Source organism: Chiloscyllium punctatum, chromosome 39, assembly GCF_047496795.1.
Source record: "Chiloscyllium punctatum isolate Juve2018m chromosome 39, sChiPun1.3, whole genome shotgun sequence".
Taxonomy (NCBI): Eukaryota; Metazoa; Chordata; class Chondrichthyes; order Orectolobiformes; family Hemiscylliidae; genus Chiloscyllium; species Chiloscyllium punctatum.
Window position 1 is genome coordinate 27,525,896 of NC_092777.1, and position 21,981 is coordinate 27,547,876.

A 21,981-nucleotide genomic window follows, 5' to 3' on the forward strand; every position below is an offset into this window, starting at 1 on the left:
TCATTTCCCCTCCCCCCACCTTATCCCAGTTCCAACCTTCCAACTCAGCACCAGCCTCGTGACCTGTCCTACCTGTCCATCTTCCTTCCCACCTATCCACTCCACCCTCCTCTCCAACCTATCACCATTACCCTAACCTCTATCTACCTATCACACTCTCAGCTACCTTCCCCCCAGCCCCACCCCATCCCATTTATCTCTCTATTCCCTCAGCTCACAAACCTTATTCCTGATGGAGGGTTCTTCCCAAAATATTGATTCTCCTTCTCCTTGGATGTTGCCTGACCTGCAGTGCTTTTCCAGCACCACTCTCTCGACTACCCAAAAACAACCTAGTCCTGTAAAGCAGCGCTATGCCTGTCCAAAAACCCAGTCAAAGTCAATTCACCCATTAATTTCTTTTTTAGAGGAGGCAACCTGGGAAGTGGTGTGAGAGAGTGACTCACTGAGATCTTTGTAGAGAGGGGAGGAGAACTTCTTCAAGTTAGGCATCCTTTGAAGAGGCTTTGCAGTGAGGTTAAAATCAGTAGGCGAAAGTGAGGACTGCAGATGCTGGAGGTTAGCATCAGGAGTGTGATGCTGGAAAAATACAGCAGGTCAAGCAGCATCCAAGGAGCAGGGGAGTCAATGTTTCGGGCAAAAGCAATGTAGCAGCTCAGTGCAGGGCCTCCACATGTAGTCTGACCTCCCGTGTCAGACCCCAGTCTAAGAGCTATCTCCGCTCCACTCCAAGCTCCATATCACTCCATACTGGCACTCAGCTGCTCCAAAGTAAGTGGCAGGACTGCCTCCCCTGCGCTGGTCTCTGCCCCGTACTTGCTGCCTGCGCCATCCTCCGAGGATGCTTCCCCACATACTGCTCCGGGGCTGCTTTGGAGCTTGCAGACCACATGCTGCTCCAGGGCTTGGTGCTTCGGGGCTCATAGCCCACGTCCCACTGATGCTCGATGCTCACTGCTCATGGTGTTCCGGGGCTCGCAGCCCTGGAGACTTGCTGCCAGGACCTGCCACTGCGCAAGTGTTCACCTCCAATGCTGAGGGTGGAGAAGGAATAGAAAGAGTAGGAAAAAAAGGAAAATGAAAGAAAAAGATCAAGTGGAGCTCCAACAGGAGTCTCCTACTGTCCCACCATCTTGACCCAGTATCTTGTGGGATAACTATTGTTTGTGGTTGGCTGGTCAATACAAGTACTCCCTTGATTGGCCAATTCAGCATCCGACCAGCTGCCAGTTCCTGAGCACTGGGGAGGCAATGGCCTCATGGTCCTATCGCGAGACTATTAGTGCAAAGACCCAGGTAATGTTCTGAGGACCTGGGTTCAAATTCCACCATGCCAGAGGGTATAATTTGAACTCATTAAAATCTGGAAGCAAGAGTCTAATGATGAGCATGAATCCATTGTCGATTGTTGGAAAAACCCATCTGGTTCGCTAATGTCCTTCAGGGAAGGAATCTACCATCCTCGCCCAGTCTGGTCTTCATCTGACTCCAAACCCACAGCAATGTGGTTGACTTTTAACTGCCCTCTGGGCAATTAAGGATGGACAATAAATATTGCCTTGGCCAGCAACGCCCTCATCCTTGAATGAATTTTAAAAAATTTGTCTTGGTGCCGGTTTAACTGTAGTGTCCTTCACAGTAATTGACCTGCATTAACGTTCCAGGCCAGTTTTCGACAGCAAACGTCAGTCTTGTTCTCTCCTCTTCTCTCCTTTTTCTGTGGAAACAAGCTGCCGTTAAAGTTCAGTTCTCAATTGCAACTGTCAGTTCCAAACCAAAAATGAGAAATAAGAAAAATAATGGACTCAACTCTAAGTATATTCAAGGCTGAAATAGACATATCTTTAATCAGTAAGAGATCAAGGGTTACCAGGAAAAGGCCAGAAGGTGGGTTTGAGCATTATCCATTCAGCTGTGAGCTCATTGAATGGTAGGGCAGACTCTGGGCCAAAGGGTCTACTTCTGCTCCTATATCATACAGTTTTAAGACAGCACCTGAAGTGTAAAGTTACTGGTTGATGAGAGAAACTGAAATTGGAATGTGAAACTTGATATTGGAGGAGGTACATTTTTAATGATGGTCTATTTTAACAATGGTATAACCTTGCACTGTTATGGGGGAGTGGTAATTTTTGAAAAAAAGCTATTGCACTTAAAGCTTTTTCCATTAAAACCTGGAAGAAACAGGTTCATTCAGCTTGAAGTACTGTATGTGTTTTTACTCCATGCTACATCACTATGAAACTGCAGTAGTTCTTGTACTCCACAGTTCAAAATCACAGCAGAAGATCAGAGACAAATGCAGGTAGCAGATTAATTGTAGCTCTCAATTGTGGAATGCTAGGACTCTGTCAATTGAATATATAATTGGGTTTGCCAAAATTTGTCCTGTTGCTACAGCTAGGATACCAAACAAAGAATTTTGAAACCTAGTTCATCAATGATATTTCAGCATTGATTTTTCATTGTTATTTCATCACAGGTTAGTATGCTGGTTACGTAGCATTTGCTGCCCATTCTAATTGTGTTTGAGGAGGTGGTTAGGGCCCACCTCCTTGATCACCTGCAGTCAATGTGTTAGGAACGGAGTTCCAGAATTTTGACTCCATGATAGTGAATTTACAACTAGGGATTGAATATACCTTGGACAGGAATTTTCAGGTGTTTCTGTTCTCTTGCTTCTTCTGCCCTTGTACTGTGAGGTGGTAGAGGTCATAGGTTTGGAAGATACTGTTGAAGATGCACTGTTTCCAACATCATTGTTCTCCACTTCTGAATTCCCTCTTCCTTTTTTGTGTTCTCTGCTTCTGACTGTTGCTCTTTTCATTGCCATTCATCCCATCTTGCTTCCTGTTACATCCCTTCTCTTTTGCAGCAATTGGCTGTACTTCTTTGTCTTACAAATCTTAACAGAGTTTCTATTCCAGACCCATGTTACTGCAGTGCAAGCTGTTTCTGTGCTAAATATTTGTGCCTGTAACAACAGCAGCAGTGCCCCTTCCTATTTTCTCTTTTGGCACATTCCAGGAGTATTTATTATGTGGAATGTTTGGCATCAAATGGGTGTTATTGTTTAATAGCTGAGTTGTGCACTAGGTCTCCCACTCTGAGCTTAAATGATGTAATTTACATTGTACTTTATTTAAAATACTAGTTATTTCAAAGGAGAAATGAAACTTATTGTAGTTACCTACTTGCATTCTAAATGTTTCATGTTATAATTGAGTACAGCACCAGATAATGTATAGAACATTCAAATAACATATTTCATTCATAAATGATTATTGCTATTGGTGGGCTGCTCTTGTTTTAAATCCTAACTAATTACTGATGGTAAATTTAACATCTATTGGTTTCATGCAGTTTTGCTGCAGTCTATTTGGGTGACCAGTGCAAGTAAATCAATAAAAATTAATGTGACAACTGAGATGAATGAGCCATGAAAGTTTTTTTTTAAAAGTTATGTTAAGCATGTTATGTTAACTTGGATATCTGATTAGAAATCTAACTTGAAGCACTGATGTTAATCCCTTTCTATTTTTTGAATAGCAACATGGTGATTATAAATTTCAGTAGCACTCTCCAACTTGCAAATATAATCTCTTCTTTGATAATCTGTTTGTTAAACATGGTAATCATTACAAGGCATGTAGACTTTTCTGGGTAATTAAGTTGGTAACTCGAAGCATGCAATTAGATTTTCAAGTGTCAACCTGATATAATTAACTCTCCTGTCTGCAAGTCAAACAGTTGTCAGTTCAGTTCTGAAAAGTGTTGAGAACATTCCAGTACTGTATCAAAGATACTGTGCTTTGGATCAGATATTGAAACAAGCACAAAATATACATGGCACTAAGAGGAGTAGGGAGTTCTCCCATGTCTTGCTTATCATTCTTCTCTCATCCAGTACTAATAGAAAATGACTGGTCATTGATCTCATCTACTTCTGGGATGTTATTCATTCAAATTGCTTGAATGTTGTACAAAAAGTAATTGTTGCTCTTTTACTTGTAAATTTGAATGTTTCGATACAGACCTGTATGGCCTCCCAGCTTCCATCCAATGGAAATAAAGCTCTTTCAAAACTTTGCTGCCCATATTCTAATTTGCACAAAATCGCATTTACCCATAATCTATGAGCTGACTGACCTGCATTAGCTCCTGCCAGTGGAATGCCTCAATTTTAAAGTTTTCATCCTTGTCTTCAAAGCTCTTCATTGCTTTCCCCCTTCTATAACTGAAAGCTCCCCCAGTCCCACAAAGATTCAAAATAACCACACTCATCTAATTCTGGCCTCTTAGCATTTTGTTTTTAATTGCTTCACTATTTGATGGCCTTGCTTTCAGATCCCTAAGACATAATTTTTGGAATTCACTCCTTAATTTTTTTCATCTGTGTCTCATCACTTCTTTAAAGCACTTCAAAACCAAATTCTTGCACCAAACTACTGGTCACTTGCCCTAACATAGCACTGCTGCCTCACAGTGCCAGGGACCCAGGTTTGATTCCAGCCTCAGGCGACTGTCTGTGTGGAGTTTGCACGTTCTTCCTGTGTCTGCGTGGGTTTCCTTCCATAGTCCAAAGATTTGCAGGTTAGGTGGATTGACTGTGCTAAATTCCCCATACTGTTCAGAGATATGTAGATTATGTGCATTAGTCAGGGGTAAATGTAGGAGAGCGGAATGGGTTTGGGTAGTTACTCTTTCGAGGGTCGGTGTAGACTTGTTGGGCCGAAGGGCCTGTTTCCCCACTGTAGGAGTTCTATGATTCTATATATGGAATAGTATGAATCGTTAGCCAAACAGACAAGGTTACAGAGATTTTAAGGAACAAGACCACAAACTATTTTATATGTAACAATGAAAATGTTAAATGGTAAGCCGGCAAGTGTTAATGCCAATAATGGTACTGGGTTTTGATGTGAGGTATAATACCGAAGAAAGCTTTAGTTGTGCTGAAGTTAATGGAAAATGGGAAGCTGGCCAGGACAGTCCTGAGCTAGGTGTGCCTGAAGGTTATGAAGGAATGTATTAGGAACAGATGTACTTGGGTGAAATTGACAGCATAGGCAGTCTTCGTGATAGCACATGACTCCACAAACATCTCTAAGGTTGGGATTGAATATGGCATTAGGTTATGCAAAACTGAAAAATGGTTTTTGAGGAGCTCCAGCTATAATCATGCAATAATTGCGGAGCTGCATTCTTGGTAGTTTGAATAGGTAAGAGCCAATTCAGCTGACAACAGCCCCGCCAAACTAAATGATGTGCCAACTGTTCCAAACTGCAGCCAATTCACTGGGACAAAATAGACCAAGATCATAGTTTAAGTGGGTGTTGTTTGTTGAAATAGGTTGCAAAGAGTGTAGTGCAGATAGTTTGGCATTTATGATATGTTCAAGGACTTTGGAGATGAGAAAGAAGTTCCATTCTAGTTACCTGCTACAGAGAGGGAGTGAATACCCTCCCTGAAAATAATTTGAAAAGAGCTCTCTCCTGCTCACAATTTAAGAATTCTTGATAAACTGCACCAGTGGCTTCCAATGCAATATAACAAGTAGTTTACCTGAAAGTCAACTATTTGCCTCTTGCAAGTTATCAGGTCAATGGGGGACTACATTTTGTCTCTTTTCTAAACTGAGATAAGCAGGATGATTGAGCAGCAGCTGCTTTATTCAAAACTTAAGGATGAAATTAATGCTATCATGCCTTAACCTGTACATTGTTAGAAGATGTATTGTAAAGTAATAGTTTCTGTATTGCACCTGTGGCTTTAAGCACATATTTTCAGTTACACAATTATTAATAAGCTCATGTTTTAGGGCAGCAAGGCTATATTTAGATTTGAAATAAATAATCCCACCCACTTTGTGTAACCTATTATTTTTATGCAAGTAATTATCTTTAATTACTATTTTGATCACATGATGAGCTTGAATTTGAAAGCAAGTCTAAACCCTTTGAAGGTTGAAGAATCTTTAATTGTCTTTTTATTAAACATATAGATATCTCAACATTGTACTAAAACTGATTTTATGACCTGGATTTCAGTTGAGTTCAGAAAAATTTGACAAAGACCAATACTTTGAGTTAGTGGACAAATTGTGTGGGACTGCTGTTTAAAGGATGCTTTCTTTATTGCTGTAATAATGGAAACTTGAATGTGTACCCCAAAGATTTGCATGCAGCTTCATCAAGAAAATGATGAAGAATAGGGAAGTTAATTTTGCGTAGCTATCAATACAAGTAGTTTTATTAATGATTCTGATTGAGTAATTTAGCAACTGATTGATGTCATGTGTCTCTAACAGTACATTAACGTACTGGTCATTTAGTAAAAGGTGGTCTAAAGTTTGTGAGAAGATTTGTAGCTTGGGTGCTCGTTGTTATGGTTCTGTTCGCCAAGCTGGGAATTTGTGTTGCAGACGTTCCGTCCCCTGTCTAGGTGACATCCTCAGTGCTTGGGAGCCTCCTATGAAGCGCTTCTGTGATTTTTCCTCCGGCATTTATAGTGGTTTGAATCTGCCGCTTCCGGTTGTCAGTTCCAGCTGTCCGTTGCAGTGGTTGGTATATTGGGTCCAGGTCGATACGCTTATTGATTGAATCTGTGGATGAATGCCATGCCTCGAGGAATTCCCTGGCTGTTCTCTGTTTGGCTTGTCCTATAATAGTAGTGTTGTCCCAGTCGAATTCATGTTGCTTGTCACCTGAGTGTGTGGCTAGTAAGGATAGCTGGTCATGTCATTTCGTGGCAAGTTGGTGTTATCAGCTATTCTTAGTAGCCACACACGCAGATGACAAGCAACATGAATTCGACTGGGACAACACTACTATTATAGGACAAGCCAAACAGAGAACAGCCAGGGAATTCTTAGAGGCATGGCACTCATCCACAGATTCAATCAATAAGCACATCGACCTGGACCCAATATACCGACCACTGCAGCAGACAGTTGGAACTGACAACCGGAAGCGGCAGATACAAATCACTATAAATGCCGGAGGAAACAGCACAGAAGCGCTTCACAGGAGGCTCCCAAGCACTGAGGATGTCACCTAGACAGGGGACAAAACATCTGCAACACAAATTCCCAGCTCGGCGAACAGAACCACAACAATAAAAGGTGGTCTGTATGCTGCGCAATCATTAGAACACTCTTTGTGAGCCAGTTTTCTGCCTGTCTGTGTGTGTGTGTGTCTCTCTCTCTCTTTTTCTCTCTCTCTTAATGAGCATTGACAAAAATGTTCTTCTCATTCTAATCAGTAATTTCTTATCTGCCATTGCTTCATTTTCTCAATGCTGTGATATTTAAATGACCAACTTATCTCCATTTTCCAGTAGATTTTCAAATCTCTCTGTCTCATTATAAATCAGCAATGGAAGGTTGGGTGGGAGTCAGTAGAGACAATTCTGTGGCAAACAGAGTGGAGGAGCAGTTGATGACCAAGCTAATATGAATGCAATGATACGGTACTGCTGCTCAAGCAGGAGAAAAAACAGCTCAGAACAAGCACTGGGGGAAAATATAGCCCAAGCAGCAGAAAAGCTACTCCTTTCCCCTCATCCCCAACCCCAATCCTTGTACTTGAATGCAAATTAGAGCCTTGGAGTCATAGTTATACAACATGGAAACCCTTCAATCCAACCTGGCCATGCTGACCAGATAGCCTGAATTAATCTAATCCCATTGCCAGCATTTGGCCCATATCCCTCCAAACCCTTCCTATTCAGATGCCTTTCAAATGTTGTCATTGTACCAGCCTCCACTACTTCCTCTGGTAGCTCATTTCATACATACACCATCCTCTGCTTGATGAAGTTATCCCTTAAGTCCTTTTTAAGTCTTTCCCCCCTCACCTTGAACCTGTTCCCTCTAGTTTTGGACTCTTCCACTCCAGGGAAGAAATCTTGTCTATTTACCCTATCCATACTCCTCATGATTTTATAAACCTTGTTAAGGTCATTCCTCACCCTCCGATGCTTCAGGGTAAATAGCCCCAGCCTATTCAGCCTCTCCCTATAGCTCAAACCATCAAATCCTGGTAACATCTCTGTAAATCTTTTCTGAACCCTTTCAAGCTTCACAACGTCCTTCCTATAGGAGGGAGACCAGAATTGCATACAATATTCCAGAAGTGGCCTAACCAATCTCTTGTACAGCCATAACATGACCTCCCAACTCCTATACTCAATAAAGGCAAGCATGCCAAATACCACCTTCACTATTCTATCTACCTGCGACTCCACTTTCAAGGAACTATGAATCCTCACTGCAAGGCCTCTTTGTTTAACAACACTCCCCAGGATCTTACCATTGTATAAGTCCTGCCCTGATTTGCCTTTCCAAAATGCAGCACCTCGCATTTATCTAAATTAAACTCCCTGTTGATGCCTGACCTTCCGGTTGCCATCCATTTTAATTCCCCCTCCCACTCCCCTGCTGGCATGTCCACCTTTGGCCTCCTCCAGTGTCAGAGTGGGACCAAAGAAAAACTGGAGGAACAATATTTTGGTATCTGGGAGGCTTAAAGCCCAATGGACTTAATATTTACTTCTCAAGTATCAAAATCCCTCCAACCCCAGCCTTATCCTATGTCCAGCCTCTCTCCCAACACCACCACCCCCTACTTGCTTCCATGACCTGACCTAACCTGTCCATCTTTCTACTCAACTAGCCACTCCACACTTCCCACTGACCATTCACAATAACTCCCTACCTGCATCCACCAGTACTAGCCCACCTACCCTTACCCCAGCCCACTACCATCCCCTTTTATATCTGGCCCCTCCCCCTTCCCAGTACAGACGGAAGGGTTTCAACCCAAAACGTTGACCTTCCTGCTTCTCGGATGCTGTCTGCCCTAGATTTATGAGAAAACTGATTAGTGGCAAGGACAAAGCACCTTTCATATCCCTGGGGTTCCCCAAAAAGCTACTTTGACGTTGAAGTGCATTGAAGCATAGTCATTGTTTTGTAAGGAAATTTGACCATTTTATATCTGTATCGTATTAAAAAATGATGCATTAGTTCCACTTGATAGATCTTTGCTCTTGACTGAGATGTCCAAATGCAGACGAAAACTCTTAAGAGTTTAACCTATGCCTCTTGATTATTGAGGGAATAATCTGGCTTCAATGAACTGATGATTATTCAGTGTCATGATAGTTATTATGAATTCCTCCAAAAAGTGCTGCAGTTTTCATGGTGGTTTAATATGTCTGAATTATCAAATTAAAATTGAGTAAATCCCATTCCAAGAACAGCTTTCCTCCAACGAAATGTTTTTCCCAATTTGTTATTACTTGGATTTTCTGAGTAACGCCTTGACTGTCCATTGAAGCCGAGTCATTAGACATTCCAGATAACAGAAAATGTTTCTTCATCTTCACTTCAGATCTGTTCAATAGTCTGTTGGAAAGGAACAAGCATTTGCTGAGTTTGATGCCTTATTTATTTAATAATTTGTGATCAATACAAGAAAGAAACAGTACTGTGCATCATACAGTTCTCAACCAGAATGTGAAAAATAATTTATTTCTTGAACTTATTGAGCATAGTGAAAACGTAAGTAATTTCAGAAGCTTTCCCTGATATATGTGTTCAAAAGCACAATGTTGTGGATGCTAGAAATCCTGAAAGTCATCCAAGATGGAGGATGGGACAAAATTGTAGCTGTTAGAGCTGCTTATTTTTTGAGGTATTTTAGATATTGGTGATTTCCTCAAATTCCAGGAGCAGCAATTACTGTTTTGTTTGCTGTTGCATTATTTTGGATCTTTTGGGGGGAAAAGATCAAAAGAATGGCACTTTAAAAAGAAGGAAGACAGACAAAGGCAGTGACCACATGGTCAGAGAAAGAAACCTACACTACTATCTGATGCAGCAGTGAATCTGCACAGTTACTGCCTTTGCTGTTTGAGTTCAAATATCTCTGGACATCAGAGTGTGTCTTGGAAAAATTAACAAACAGTGAAATTCACAGCTGACTTTGGAGGAACTTATGTGGAGAGCTCACAGCACAGGAACAGATAAGTGCACAGTTTTTAAGTGTAGCCTTGCTGGAAATCTACAATAGTGAGTAGAGTGGGTTCTTTCTTGATTATATGTTCATTGGGATCAGTGTCTTGATTAACTTTTTAAAATATAAACTATAAGTATTAAGTTAGTCTGAAGCAGTCTTATTTTTTTGAGCAATAACACGGCGCCATTTTCTGGGTCTGTAGATTGTGAAGGAGCAAGGATGGCCTTTAATAGAGTGATATGCTCTTCCTGTTGCATGTGGGAGTTGAGGGAAAGTTTCCACGTTATGATGATTATGTATGCAGGATGTGTCTTTGGCTGCGAATCCCATCAGATTGCATGGATCGGTTAGAGTGGCAATTAGAGGCAATAAGGAATTTACAGGAACTAGGAGATCTGATGGATGGCAGTTATAGGAAGGGAAGAAAAGCTGCAGATACAGTCAGGTAGATGGTTTAACTCCAGAAAAGGTACGATGGGGAGGCAGGTAGTGCAGAAGTCTCCAGTGGCTATTCCCTTCTCAATCAAGTATACGGTTTTGGAAAATGTGGAGGGTGATGGACTCTCTCGAATGTAGCACAAACGGCCAAGTTTCTGGTACCAAGACTGGCTCTAATGTAATAAGGGGTACATCAGGTTCCAAGTGCTTGATTGTGATAAGGAACTCTCTAGTCAGAGGCACAGACAAACGTTTCTGTGGCCAGCAGTGAAAAATCAGAGTGCCAGGATCAAGGATATTTAAGAGCGGGAACAGAATGTTCTCAAAAGGGAGAGAGACCAGCAGGAGGTCATTGTACACATTGGAGCTAATGACTTAGGAAGGAAAAAGGATGAGATTCTGAAGGGAGAATATAAAAAGTTAGGCAGGAATTTAAAAAGGAGGTCCTTGAGAGTAGTAATATCTGGATTACTCCTGGTGCAATGAGCTAGTGAGGATAGTAATAGGAGGATAGAGCAGATGAATGCGTGGTTGGGGAGCTGGTGTATGGGAGAAGGGTTCAGATTTTTGGATCATTTGAATCTCATCTTGAGTAGAAGTGACCTGTACAGGAAGCTTTGCATGAATTGGAAGGGGACTAATACACTGACAGGGAGATTTGCTAGACTACTCGGAGGATTTAAACTAGTCAAGTGGGGTGGGAAGGTGGTGGGACCCAAGGAAATTGTGAGGAAAAAGATCAATCTGAGACTGGTACTGTTGGGGAAAGGAACGAGTCAAACAGTCAGGGCAGGAAGGAACAAAGCAGAGAACAAGGTAGGACTGATAAATTAAACTACATTTATTTCAATGCAAGAGACCTAACAGGGAAGGGAGATGAACTCTGGGCATAGTTAGGAACATGGGACTGGAATATCATAGGAATTATGGCGACATGGCTCAGAGATGGACAGTACTGGCAGCTTAATGTTCCAGGATGCAAATGGTATTGGAGGGTTAGAAAGGGGTGTTCAGTAGAGGAGAGGCAGTGGCGTTTTTGATAAGGGATAGCATTATGGTTATTCCTGAGAATACATCTGAGGAAGTTATTTGGGTGGAACTGAGAAATAACAAAGGGATGATCAACTTATTGGGATTGTATTATCGATCACCCAATATTCAGCAGGAAATTGAGAAACTAATTTATAAGGAGATCTCAGTTGTCTGTAAGAATAATAGGGTGGTTATGGTAGGGGATTTAACTTTCCAAACATAGACTGGGACTGCAATAGTGTTAAGGGTTTAGATGGAGAGGAATTTAAGTGTATACAGGAAAATTTTCTGATTCATTATGTGGATGTACCTACTAGAGAGGGTGCAAAACTTGACCAACTGTTGGGAAATAAGGCAGCGCAGGAGACTTCGGTGTCAGTGAGGGAGCACTTTGGGGCCAGCGACCATAATTCTGTTAGTTTTAGAATAGTGATGGAAAAGGATAGACCGATCTGAAAGCTAAAGTTCCAAATTTAAGGAAGGCCAATTTTGACAGTATTAAGTAAGGACTTTCAAAAGTTGATTGGGGACAGAAGTTTGCAGGTAAAAGGACAGCTGGAAAATGGGAAGCATTCAGAAATGAGATCATGAGAGTCCAGAGACAGTATATTCCCGTTAGGGTGAAAGGAAAGGCTGCTAGGTGTAGGGAATGCTGGATGACTAGAGAAATGGAGTAAATGGAGTAAATACTTAGCAGATGTCAGGTATAGACAGGATCGATCGAGTGAATCCTTAAATTCAGTAGAAGTAAACTTAAGAGGGAGATCAGGAGGGCAAAAAGGGGACATTAGATAGCTTTGGCAAATAGGGTTAAGGAGAATCCAAAAGGATTCTATAAATACATTACGAAGAGAATAGGGCCCCTCAAAAACCAGCATGGCAACCTATGTGTAGAATTGCAAGAGATGGGAGGAGATTGTTCAATTCTAGTCTCCTTTCTATTGGAAAGATGTTATGAAACTTGAAAGGGTTCAAAAAAGATTTACAAGGATTTGAGCTATAGGGAGAGGCTGATCAGGCTGGGGCTGTTTTCCTTGGAGTGTCGGAGGCTGAGAGATGACCTTACAGAGGTTTACAAAATTATGGGGCATGGATAGGATAAATAGGCAAAATCTTTTTCCTGGGGTCGGGAGTCCAGACCTAGAGGGCACAGGTTTAAGGTAAGAGGGGAAAGATATAAAAGCGACCTAAGGGGCAACGTTTTCACACAGAGGGTGATACATGTATGGAATGAGCTGCCAGAGGAAGTGGTGGAGGCTGGTACAATTGCAACATTTAAGAGGCATTTGGATGGGTATATGAATAGGAAGGGTTTGGAGGGATATGGCCCGGGTGCTAGCTGTTGGGACTAGATTGGGTTGGGATATCTGGTCAGCATGGATGGGTTGGACTGAAGGGTCTGTTTCCATGCTGTACATCTCTATGACTCTATGACTCCAAGTATTTTTCATCAGTATTTACTGTGGAGAAGGAACACGGAAAATATAGAACGTGGAGAAATAGATGTTGACATCTTGAAAAATGTCCATGTTACAGAGGAGAAGGTATTAGAAGTCTTAAAATACATAAAAGTGGATAAATCCCCAGGACTTGATCGGGTGTATCTTTGAACTCTGTGGGAAGCTAGGGAAGTGATTGCTGGAGCCCTTGCTGAGATCTTTGTATCATCGATAGTCACAGGTGAGGTGCAGGAAGACTAGAGTCGAGAGTGTGGTGCTGGAAAAGCACAGCAGGTCAGGCAGCATCCGAGGAGCAGAGTAATTGACATTTTGGGCATAAGCCTTTCATCAGGAGTGAGGCTTTAAAGAGATAATATAGAGGGGTAGAGATATAAATGGGAGGGGGGTTGGGGCTGGGGGCTGACAGTGTGATAAGTAGATGAAGGTGGGGGTAATGGTGATAGAACAAAGAATATTACAGCATAGGAACAGACCCTTTGGCCCTCCAAGCCTGTGCCAATCCAGATCCTCTATCTAAACCTGCTGCCTATTTTCGGTTTTCTGTATCCCTTTGTTCCCTGCCTATTCATGTATCTGTCTAGATACATCTTAAATGGCGCTATTTTTCCTGCCCCTATTACCTCTGCTGACAACTCGGTCCAGGCACCCACCTCCTCCTGTGTGAAGAACTTTCCATGTATATCTTCCCTTAACCTTTCCCCTCTCAGTGTGAACTCATGACCCCTAGTAATTATGCCCTCCACTCTGGAAAAAAGTTTCTTGGTATCCACCATGTCTACAGCTCTCATGATTTTGTAGGCCTCAATCAGGCCCCCCTTCAACCTCCATCTTTCTAATGAAAGTAATCCTAATCCAGTCAACCTCTCCTCATAGCTAACACTCGCCATACCAGGCAACATCCTGGTGAACCTCCTGTACATCTCTCCAAAGCATCCATATCCTTTTGGTAATGTGGCGACTAGAAGTGTATGCAGTGTTCCAAATGTGGCCGACCCAAAGTCTTATGCAACTGTAACATGACCTACCAACTCTTGTACTCAATACCCTGTCCGATGAAGGAAAGCATGCCTTATGCCTGTTGACCACGCTACTAACCTGCGTTGCCACCTTCAGGGAACAATGGACCTGAACACCCAGATCTCTCTCTACATCAATTTTTCCCAGGAACTTTCCATTTACTGTATAGTTCACTCTTGAATTGGGTCTTCCAAAATGCATCACCTCACATTTGTCTGGATTGAACTCCATCTGCCATTTCTCTGCCCAACTGTCCAATCTATCGATATACTGCTGTGTTCTCTGACAGTCCCCATCACTATGTGCTACTCCACTAATCTTAGTGTCATCTGCAAACTTGCTAATAAGGCAAACCTATACCTTCGTTCAAATCATTTATGTACACGGTTGGAGAGGAGGGTGGGTTTGATAGGCTTTTCTTTATTGGTCAGAGCATTGATTTTAGAAGTAGGGAGGTCATGTTGCAGCTGTACAGGACATTGGTTGGGCCACTTTTGAAATATTGTGTGCAATTCTGGTCTCCTTCCTATTGGAAAGATATTGTGAAACTTGAAAGGGTTCAGAAAACATTTACAAGGATGTTACCAGCGTTGGAGAATTTGAGTTATAGAGAGAGGCTGAACAGGCTGGGGCTGTTTTTCCTGGAGCGTCAGAGGCTGAGGGGTGACCTTATAGAGGTTTATAAAATCACAAGGGATGTGGATAGGGTAAATAGACATAGTATTTTCCCTAGGATACAGGAGTCCACAGTTAGAGGACATAGATTAAGGATGAGAGGGGATAAATTTAAAAGGAAACTCTGGGGCAGAGGGTAGTACGTGTATGGAAAGAGCTGCCAGAGGAAGTGGTGGAGGCTGGTACAATTGCAATATTTAAAAGGTATCTGGATGGGTGTATGAATAGGAAGGATTTTGAGGGATGTGAGCTAAGTGATGGCAAACGGGACTGGATTAAGTTCGGATATTTGGTTGGCATGGACAAGTTGAACTGAATGGTCTGTTTCCATGCTGCACATCCCTCTATTCCAACTCTGACTCTATACTCAGCAGACTTGAGAACCTTTGTGGCGATCAGAAATGCTGATGACTTCATGAGAATTTATAAGCTCGTTCTGTTTACTGTAAATGTTTGTGTACAGGATACTGCTGTCTAAATATTATTCATCTGAAGTGATAAGTACTGTGGATTAGTTTATTCGAAAGAGTAAAATACATTGCAAGTTACGAAGCAGACATTATAGCAAACCAACTGTGCATGCAGCTTGCAAACTCAAAGCAGGCTAACAGGTAGTCAATGCCTGTACATGTAGCACATGCATGCTGAATGATAAAATATACATACAACGTGCCTCTCCTTTCCAAAGGAAAATTTAACTATTTACAATAGCAAATGAGCCTGTAGGTGTCTGTAACATAGAGGTACTTTGCTGACACATCCAGATCTTATGATGGTGAGGTTGTCTGGAGCTGCTGTTGATTCTCACAGTTATCGGTGAAATTGTCTGTCATTCCTATTTGTGTTGTCAAGTTTTTAGTTCATGAATCACAGTTGCTGTTGAAGAATTTTCTTATCCTGGTGCTCTATAGCCAATTTTTGTTCCACATTAGCCACTGACTGAATTTTTATTTTTGTTCCTTAATAGAATGTGAGCATTGCTAGTTGGGTCAACAATTATTGCCCATCGCTAAATACCTGTGGATAAGGTGGTAGTGAGCAACCTCCTTGAATCACTACAGTCTGCTTGTTGTGTCGGAAAACCAACAGTGCCATCAGGGAGAGATCCAGGATTTTGTCCCAGTGACAGTGAAGGAATTGTCTATGTCATTTATATGAATAATTAATTGAGGCAGGCTTTCAACAAATGCCTTTGCAGACTGCAAAAGGATAGCCATTAATAGTTTTTTCACCTTTGTGTGGAAATTTGTTTTAGTAAATGTAAATCACCTATCTTCTCTATTTACAATTTCTTGGTGTCACCAGATGCTACAAATAGGTTACTGGTTTTGACACTTGTAAGAACTTCTAAAAAGTTGTTTTTTGTTCCTTTCTGACTTTGTGTGCCTTGTTCATACAGATCGTTACGTAATTCCAACATATAATTTCAGTCTGGCGCACTGTTTTGTTTGCCAGTCATGTTTTACAAAAGGAAACATGGAAAGATATTTTGAGTGTAGCCCAACCCTAACAAACATATTATCATATTGCCAAGAAAGTTAATGCTTGATTTTACATTTTTATTAACTGACGACAATAATGCGCAATTTGCAAACCTGCTGCTGCGTATAGCACTCAATTCATTGTTAACATGATAGTTAACAATTCACAAAAATAACGAAGTTTGAACATTTGTTTTTATCTCAGTTTATCACTCCACATGTGAAATTTGAATTTGGATTGACTGTTTTATGACCATCATGGAAATAAATAACTTTGGACTATGAATTTGAAAGCCCAAATGTTTAAACTGATTTTGAGCTTAAATTCTGTGTTTTTCTCTGAAGTGTGTTATTCCACAGTCCATTGTTGAGGGAATGGTGTCTGAGTAAATTTCCATACAGTTTTTTGACTCCTAGAATCCTGGCTTTAAATCCAGTATCGAAAGATGTGGCAAGGTTTGTGTTTTTTTTAGCAGATGTAAAGGTTCTAATATGGAGTAAGTATATGTATTGGTAATCAGGTTCACAGTGGACATAGCTATCAATGATTCAGCACTGATTAATACTAAATTAGCAGTTTTGCTGATGGAGGCCAAAAGAATGATGTTTGTGGCAAGTAGCGAAAAATGTTGGTGCAGTGACAAGTGTTCTTTTAAGAAAGGAATTTCAGTGCACTGTGATGGGGCACAGTAGAGGGAGTTTTGACCTATACCTGCCATATGCTATTGCCTGTCTTGAGATTTCTTGAAACTGATAGAGAAATAGCATTTCTTGTTGCTGATGTCACTTACTTTGGCCACAGGATTTAAAAACAAGCAATCTATTTCATCATACTTAATTTTAGATCCAGACGACTCTTAAAGTAAATTTGGCAAAAAGAAACCTTATCCAAATATAACTGCACCCTAATTAGCTACAACAGAAGTATAAACTGGGTTGTTTGAGTACAGTATAAGATAGACCAAATGCTTTGTAAAATCAATCACTGATCTTAATAAAAGACAGCTTTACAAACAATCCATTTTAGTTTGACTTTTCCTTTTCTTTTGTTCCCTTTCCATTTTGTAACTCAATCATGCCATGAGAAGCTCTTGATATTCTAACTATTCTGCTTCAACAGGTTTTAGATTTTGCAAGACATGCTGCTTTCTCAGTGTGCAATTTTTCAATTCTTTTGCAATTTTGCAAGTCTCGCCATAATGTGCAACTAATGGAGTGACTTGATGACATTGCTAAGTTAACTGACGTTAAATTGTGTTGGTTGGAGCATTCAGGTTTGTATATCATGGTTTGCAAATGCTCGAGAGATATGTATTCCAGCTTCATAATTATGAGAACTGTAGAGCTGAAAATGCACTTTAATTGAGTGGATAGCTGCTGCTTTTCAAAGACGAAACATTTTCCATAAACCTCAATTACGTCAAGATTTTTTTTCCTGAAAAGCCTAGTAATTTTCTCCCTTTGTTCTTTTGTTTCCCCAACTACACAGGTTTTCCTCGCAGTAATAGACTCAGTATTATGGTACAGCCAGTAAAATTAGCCATTTTGAATATGTGCATTTCTCTTCAGCTCTGGTTTCGTAGAAGATTCCACAAAGGTTCAAGAAGACCATGACTTAGAATAAATGCAGCACTGTTGGGTTAAAAATATTAGACTGCGTTTCAAAAGTGAAATTGAGAAGAAGTCCATTGGGTGTAGATATTTTCTAGTCAATCTTTTCAGGATGTCAATATACATCTTTGGAACAGGTGGGATTTGAACCCAGGGCTCCTAATTCAGAGGTAGGGAAAGTTATGATGTTGAATGTAACATCCAATATGTTTCATCAGTGTTTTACATGTTCCCTTGTTCAAAAATAAATTACTAAGAACGATCTAAATTCTACATCATTAGGGATCATTTTGCAATCACTGAAAACTAAATACCAGATAGCAATTTAGATTAAATAGAATACATATTTTCAATCTGAAAAATCAACTAGCACTTAAAAGCGATCACTATAAATATTTTCCACTCATTTTTTTTCTAAAACAGAGGAACCTTGATTATCCGAAGGACAAGGGTGTGGAGTAGTTCGTTCAGTTAATCAAATTCCGGATGATCGAATGCTGGATAACAGTTTAACCAAACATCGGGACCTTGCGATCTTGCCGGATAATCTGATACTCAGATAATCAACTGCTGGATAATCGAGGTTCCTCTGTATACAAGTATAAAAACACTGAAAGATGTTTGGGTGCTTAAATTAAGAAGCACTGTCATTTCTTTCTCTTGTAGTATGTAACCAAAGTTGATAAAGGACTGTATCAACGTGCAAAACCCAAAGCTGCACCATCAGCATTGCCTTTTCCAGAGAAACAACCTATCATCAACGATGAAGCTGTCGTCCGATCAGTACAACAAATTCCTGCTATTCCCTCACATCCGTCCAGTCTTGAAGAAAACAGCACGACAGAGAGGACAGCAATGGCTGGTGACAACGAGACTACCCAAGACATCAAGGAAGCAAAACAGTGGAAAGAGATGAAAGTGCAACTATCAGATCTACCAGGGATCTATGCAAGATTGTCTAAAATAAAACTCACAGGTACTGTATCGCATGTGCTTTTTTGATTCATTCCGAGAACGCTGTTAGAAGGAAACTGAACTTAGACCTTTGAGACTGCATTTGTACTGCTATTACTTCATTAATGCAAAGTAGATTTGGACATTTGGCAATGCAAAACTGGTAATAGAATGTAGTGGACTTACCAAGGGCAATAATGCATGGAGGTATGAGATCTCTTTGTGCAGACCCAAAACATGCAGTACAAGCATTTCACCTGCCAGGGTATAAACATTATTGGTATTTTTAAAGTTACAGCAGACTTCAGTAGAGAGTGATTAATTTTCAGTCAAATCTAGCCAGAAGTACAGATTATTGATGGCCTGCATTTTTTTTAGTCAGCGTTTTTTTTAAAATAATTCTTCAGTTTCCTGTGCAGCCTTAGAATCTTGTTTAATGAAGTGCTTACAAAATTTGTTTCGATGAAATCCAGTATTAACTGGCCACATGTAAAACTTTGTAAAAATCAGCTAATCTCTCAAGTCAGTGCCAGCCTTTTGTCAGGTAGAGAGGGGAAAACAAATATTGAACTAAAAAGGAGCGAAATTAATCCCATCGTCAATACGTGACCGTACGTTTGGCAAGGGTGGTGGGGTAGTGGTACATGTATTGACCTATTTCACAGTTGGTGAAGCGAGCATTAATCGGCCTGGATTATATTCTTTACATCAGATTATCTTTCCTATGGGATAACAACTCAGCATGTTCGACTTGAGGGGGTTAAAGGCCAAACAAGAATTGATCTCATAAACTTAGTGAAAGTGCTATCCAATCTTGCATATTAGCTGCAGATATGTGTTGCAAATCTCTACAATGAGAAAGCAGAAATGTGCCAAGGCCTGCAGGTATAACAGGCAGTAAAATAGTATGTGTAGCTTGGTATACTGCTGATTTTTTTTGGCAAGCTTATTTTATAGACCCCTTATTACATCCTCAACACATTCCAATATATTTCACATTCAGTGAATTACTTGAGAAGTATAGTCAATTGCCAATGTAACATTAACACATAGTGAAACCCAACATAAGTTAAATGACTAGTTTTTTTTGTTTAAGAGCGGAAATTCTTTTCAGGGCAATGTCTTTGTATTGTGCCATGGAAACTTCTATATCTATCTACACAGCCAGACAAAGGCTTTATTTGAGTACCTAATCTGAAATGTGGCACCTGCAACAGTGCAACATTTTCAGCATTAAATTGAAGTGTCAGTCTAGGTTGTATGGTACTATCTAGTATCATATTGGCTGCAATACAATGTATTTTCAATACATTCAGACCAGCTTCTGTAGAAAACTTTAATTTCACTTTCTATCTGCAAGAGGTGCAAAAATGCCTTGTGACCTGTTCAGAAAATCTGTCATGGAAGATCTCATTTACATGTGCTCTCTTTGTGCACAGGTTCCCATTTTGCTGGAGCTTTGTGAATGCTTGACTTTAATGGTTTTCTTTCCAATTATTCAGCAGAGAAAATAGCTAATTTAAGGCATTTAATATCAAATCTCTGAAAAATTTGTGCAAATTAAGATTACAAAGAATTCCCAAAATATTGGAAAAATCTTAATGGTGCAATGCTAAAGACATTTTTGACCTCTATTGTATCCAGAAGCTTTCCAACACCATGAAGTTGAAGGAAGCCCATCAGACAGCTGAGAACCAAAAGGTTACTGGTGCAGATGTAATCCCAGCCAAGGAGGGACTAAAATCATGGGCCTCTGTGCTGTTCTTGGCTGGACTCCTGATTCTGGACCCAAGCACAGCGGGCCTCAGATCTCAGGCCAGGGGTATTGGGCCCTGATGCACCCTTCAGACCTGAGTCAGCCTCTTAAATACCCTGGAGGAGCATTGTTAGCATGAATGCATGACCTCATCACCCTGGTTTGGAAAGAGGAGAGCACACCAACAGATTTCTGATATGTTGTAATTGTGACTGTCTTCAAGAAAGTGACCAGGCCAATTGCAGTAAGTACAGATGGGGAAGGTCATTGCAAATATTCTCCTCAGTCACCTTCCAGTGGTTGATGAACTCGCATTGTCGTCACCAATGCAGATTCTTTCCACCATGATACACAGTGGGCATGGTCCTCATAGCAAGGCCTAGTTCAACAAAGTAAACATAGCATTCATATTGTGTCTGAGAAAATGGGCCTTAGGCTAATTATCCATAGGTCAAGGTCATGTACCAACTTTGTCCTGCTATGCATTACTGCATTCTGACCATTAAGATCCACATTTTGATAATGTGGCACTTGCCAGATCTTGAGAAGCAGCTTTCAGATGGCAGCTATTGATGATCGAATTCAACATCACTTGCAATGTGCTGGTGCAGCATTTACCCATCAGATAAACAGGATGTTTGGTGGCAAAGACCTCAGACTCAGCATTGACCTCATGGGAAGGTGATGGCTTAGTGGTATTATTTCTGGGCTGTTACTCCAAAGACCCACGTTCAAATCCTGCCAAAGCTGATGGTGAAATTTAAATTCAGTTTCTAAAATTCAGTACAGCTCCTCGGATGCTGCCTGAACTGCTGTGCTCTCCCAGCATCACTAATCCAGAATCTGGAATTAAGTGTCTATCGGCAATCATGAATCCATTGTCGATTGTTAGAAAAACTCATCTGGGTCACTACTGTTCTTTTGGGGAAGGAAACTGCTATTCTCACCTGCTCTGGCCTACATGTGGTTCCAAACCCACGGCAATGTGGTTGACTCTGGGCAGTTAGGGGTGAGCAACAAATGCTGATTGAGCCAGCGATGTCTACATCCTGTCAATAAAAAAAATTGAAAGATGCTGGATGTGTTGTGGGTTAATGTGGTGCTAAAATGAGTCGGATGGGATTTTCCCTTGCCAACCTCTGTCCTTTCTGATCCACCCAGATACTGTTTTAGTATCTGTTTTGATTTGTGTTTTTGTAACTTTCCTGGAGTGCATTTTTATTTCAGGGATTCTTTCTGTATGAACAAGAACTAGTTTAGGCCATTAACTGTTGCCGAGTATACTTCTATGACTGCACTAGTCTTTCATTATATGGTATTTATCATTAAAGGCTGTGTCAAATTACAGAGAAACCTGGGCTACAATGTTGCCACTGTGTTAAGAGTTTTCATGTTTCAGCATAAGCACAAGGATAGAGATCAGAGAGTTGTGTTCACTCACCTCAGTTTTAAAATACATGTTTGTTGTTGAAACAAAAATAAAATTATCTGTTACTTTGACATTCTGGAAGCGTAAATATTGCTGATAAAAAGG

General features: G+C 40.7%; 1 protein-coding gene across 1 annotated transcript in view; it reads left to right on the forward strand.

Annotated features, from left to right (window-relative positions):
* The window catches only part of cox10 (cytochrome c oxidase assembly factor heme A:farnesyltransferase COX10), a 144,587-nt gene that overhangs the window by 19,006 nt on the left and 103,600 nt on the right, over window positions 1-21,981 (forward strand). Inside the window, exon 3 of the mRNA XM_072558340.1 lies at window positions 18,404-18,713. Within this exon, the coding sequence (XP_072414441.1) occupies window positions 18,404-18,713 (310 nt within the window). The remainder of the gene's footprint in view (window positions 1-18,403; window positions 18,714-21,981) is intronic.